Genomic DNA, 4,532 nt, shown 5'->3' with positions numbered 1-4,532 from the left:
TTGGTAGTCTAATCAAGCTAAAATGCGAACAAGCTGACCAAATCCCATTTCTATGTATGCATGTGTATCTTTATGTTGTGTATCAAGTATGGGGTTTAATGTGTTAAAATAATTTAGGATTACAAGATGTAATTAAGACGGTATTATCACAATTATATTTGTATATCTGTATTGTATTTAATCAGAGGAATGAAACAGTTGCCCAGACTCATATTCGATACAAGGCAAAGAACTAAGCTATTTTTTGACCACATCTTCTTCTTGCTAGGGTACCATAAGGAAAGATATGCTTTAGCAAATAATAAATGATGCATTAAAATAGCATGTTACTCTGCTACAATGATTATTGTATTCATTTTATTTGTTGCAGGTGGTGAAAAATAATGAACCAGACATCAGTGAAGGAATTTATTTTTGGGGGGATTTCCAGTGACCCTGATGTACAGGTGCTGCTCTTTACAGCCTTTTTATTCATTTATTTGGGGACCCTATTTGGGAACATCATTATCATCCTAGTGATAACAGTGGACCCTGTCCTTCACTCTCCAATGTATCTCTTCCTGAGGAACCTGTCCCTGTTAGAGGTCTGCTACATCTCCGTCACCATACCAAAAATGTTGATCACCCTCTTATCGAGAAGTAAAAGTATTAGTTTTACCAGTTGTGGTGTCCAGATGTATATGTTTGTTTTCATTGGAACAGCAGATTGCTTCCTTCTTGCTGCAATGGCTTATGATCGCTACGCCGCTATATGCCATCCTCTGCATTATACCACTATAATAACCAAGAGAGTCTGCACATGGCTGACAGCTGGGGCGTGGGTGATTGGTGGGTCTTATTCTTTGGGTCAGACCAGTGCTACATTCAGTTTATCCTACTGTGGGCCAAACGTAATTAACCATTTCTTTTGTGATGTTCTCCCACTATTGAAACTTTCTTGCTCGGACACTCAAAGAAACAAGGTTGCCACTTACATAGCAGGAGTGTTCATTTTCTTTCTGCCCTTTGGGTTGATTGTCACTTCATACATATACATCATTTCTGCCATCCTGAAGATCCGCTCATCAATGGGTAGACATAAGGCCTTCTCCACCTGCTCTTCCCACCTTCTCGCGGTCACTTTGTTCTACGGGACTGCAACCTGTGCGTATCTCCTGCCTAAATCAGGTAACTGGCAGAACAGTGATAAGTTACTAGCTCTCTTTTACGCTGGTGTGATGCCCATGTTAAACCCTCTGATCTACAGTTTAAGAAATCAAGAAGTGAAAGGTGCTGTGAGGAAAGTAATTAGAAGAACAAAGTTTTCAGGTCAATAAAATGCCTCAGGCCTATTTTCTGATGTGGTTCTGGTTCTTTTTATTGTCGTTGAGCTATGGGGATATATTGCACGATGGATACAAAGATTTTCATACAAGCCAGAGTGTTCCTGCCACACTTGTAATCCTGATAAGGGCATTAACTTCAGTTATTGGCTGCATCGGGAGTAGGAGGCCACCTGTAATGATAGCCCTAGTTTCTTTACAGGAGCCCTACATTTGTGAGCTTGGATCCGGAAGACCCTACGAGCCACCCAGACACACAAGACCTGGAACTGGAGGATTCATTGCCAACCTGCACTCAAACTGAACAAGGGATTTAGGAGTGGTAGCTATGTTTGATGAGGTCTTATGCCCCAACCCCACTGGTATAACAAGCATTTGTCACAGGTTTGGTCTGGGTTCTTTTGCATACTTTCATCATTTTTATTCTTGCTACAATTCTGAAAGGATCCATTCCATTTGGACAATACCACTATAAAGGCAGCTCGGAATTACTGTGGATGTTTTAAAAGTTGGAAACACTGCAAAGTATTTATGTCAACTGGGCCATTTGCCTAACTAATTCTGTTGGTAATTAGTGATCTGAAATTCAGCCAACAACTAATGCAGCTGCACTGTATAAGCACTCAGATATTGCTTTATTAACAGCAGATAAACATGCAGAAATACTGGAAAATCTTAGACTGATAGACTATAGGTCATACACCCAAATGCGACATTTCGATGCGGACAAACCGGGAACCCTCCTAGCGAAACTTATACGGAACGACCCTCCCACCACAGTTATTAGCTCTATTGCTCTACCCGGGGGATGCACAGCATAAACACGCTATAACATTAACGCAGCATTCAGTACATATTACCAACACTTATTTATACAGGGCACCATTACACATGGAACAATCCCACATTGACGATTTCCTTATGGGTCTACCCTACCCAAAGCCACCGGGGGGGATGAAGGAGGCCCTGGCGGGACCCATCACTAGGATGGAGATTAAGGCAGCAATAGGTGGGCTAGCGTGTAATAAGGCACCGGGCCCCGGATGGATTGCCCGTAGAATTCTTCGCTACCTACATGGATATACTGGTACCACAACTGGAGGAGATATACAACAAACTGCTTGAATTAGGATATCTCCCTTGTACTACTGCGCAGGCACTGGTAATATCGCTGCCCAAGCCGGGTAGGGACTTGACAGATATGTCAGGCTACCGCCCCTTGCGGTACAAAATGGGGTGGTGATGGACGGAGCATCTGAGTCAATCAAACACTCACACCCAGTCAAGAGATCTAGGTTGAATCCATCACCGTTCTTTAGCCCACTCTGCCACCCCAGTTCAGACATGACTATATGCAAATCAGGCTGACCCTGTGCCTCATGGGAACAGTCCAGCCCGAACTGCCAAGCCATGTCTTTCCTGGACCGGAAACAAGCTTCCGAGGACCGGTTTCTGGCATTCCAGCCATCTTCAGCCCAGCTTGCTTGAATCCAGTGATTCAGAAAAGGGGGTGGTGATGAACAGAGTGTCTGAATTAAGCAGACCACTCTTACCCAGTCCAAAGATCAGGGCTTGATCCATCACCGTTTTTTAGCTCACTGCACCATCCCAGCTCGGAACTTGGCTATATGCAAATTAGTCTGATCCTGGCCCAGTGCATCATGGGAACAGGGCAGACCAAACTACCAAGCCAATTCTTATACTGGGAAGGAAACAAGCTACCGGGGACCGGTTTCTGGCATTTCAGCCGTCTTCGGCCCGGCTTGCTTGAATCTTGATGGTGCAATGAGCTAGGGACTCACATCTGAGTATACCCTTCCACGCTTATGGTGGACAAAAATGATTCAGAAAAGGGGGTGGTGATGAACAGAGTGTCTGAATTAAGCAGACCACTCTTACCCAGTCCAAAGATCAGGGCTTGATCCATCACCGTTTTTTAGCTCACTGCACCATCCCAGCTCAGAACTTAGCTATATGCAAATTAGTCTGACCCTGGCCCAGTGCATCATGGGAACAGGGCAGACCAAACTACCAAGCCAATTCTTATACTGGGAAGGAAACAAGCTTCCGGGAACCGGTTTTTGGCATTTCAGCCGTCTTCGGCCCGGCTTGCTTGAATCCTGATGGTGCAATGAGCTAGGGACTCACATCTGAGTATACCCTTCCACGCTTATGGTTGACAAAAATGATTCAGAAAAGGGGGTGGTGTGAAACAGAGTGTCTGAATTAAGCAGACCACTCTTACCCAGTCCAAAGATCAGGGCTTGATCCATCACCCTTTTTTTTAGCTCACTGCACCATCCCAGCTCAGAACTTGGCTATATGCAAATTAGTCTGACCCTGGCCCAGTGCATCATGGGAACAGGACAGAACAAACTACCAAGCCAATTCTTATACTGGGAAGGAAACAAACTACCGGGGACCGGTTTCTGGCATTTCAGTCGTCTTCGGCCCGGCTTGCTTGAATCCTGATGGTGCAATGAGCTAGGGAATCACATCTGAGTATACCCTTCCACGCTTATGGTGGACAAAAATGATTCAGAAAAGGGGGTGGTGATGAACAGAGTGTCTGAATTAAGCAGACCACTCTTACCCAGTCCAAAGATCAGGGCTTGATCCATCACCGTTTTTTAGCTCACTGCACCATCCCGGCTCAGAACTTTGCTATATGCAAATTAGTCTGACCCTGGCCCAGTGCATCATGGGAACAGGGGAGACCAAACTACCAAGCCAATTCTTAAACTGGGAAGGAAACAAGCTACCGGGGACCGGTTTCTGGTATTTCAGCCGTCTTCGGCCCGGCTTGCTTGAATCCTGATGGTGCAATGAGCTAAGGACTCACATCTGAGTATACCCTTCCACTCTTAAGGTGGACAAAAATGATTCAGAAAAGGGGGTGGTGATGAACAGAGTGTCTGAATTAAGCAGACCACTCTTACCCAGTCCAAAGATCAGGGCTTGATCTATCACCGTTTTTTAGCTCACTGCACCATCCCAGCTCAGAACTTGGCTATATGCAAATTAGTCTGACCCTGGCCCAGTGCATCATGGGAACAGGGCAGACCAAACTACCAAGCCAATTCTTATACTGGGAAGGAAACAAGCTACCGGGGACCGGTTTCTGGCATTTCAGCCGTCTTCAGCCCGGCTTGCTTGAAATCTGATGGTGCAATGAGCTAGGGACTCAATCTGAGTATACCCTTCCACGCT

General features: G+C 45.3%; 1 protein-coding gene across 1 annotated transcript; it reads left to right on the top strand.

The window, feature by feature from the left end:
- The first annotated feature begins 383 nt into the window (after window positions 1-383).
- Window positions 384-1,335, top strand: LOC147716855 (olfactory receptor 10A7-like). Its single transcript, XM_086919810.1, has one exon. It carries the CDS (start codon window positions 384-386, stop codon window positions 1,314-1,316), a length of 933 nt encoding a protein of 310 aa, XP_086775936.1. The 3' UTR covers window positions 1,317-1,335.
- Window positions 1,336-4,532: the final 3,197 nt, after the last annotated feature.

The sequence above is a fragment of the Lissotriton vulgaris genome, chromosome 5 (assembly GCF_964263255.1).
Source record: "Lissotriton vulgaris chromosome 5, aLisVul1.2, whole genome shotgun sequence".
Lineage (NCBI taxonomy): Eukaryota > Metazoa > Chordata > Amphibia > Caudata > Salamandridae > Lissotriton > Lissotriton vulgaris.
This window is presented reverse-complemented; position numbering and strand designations above follow the sequence as displayed.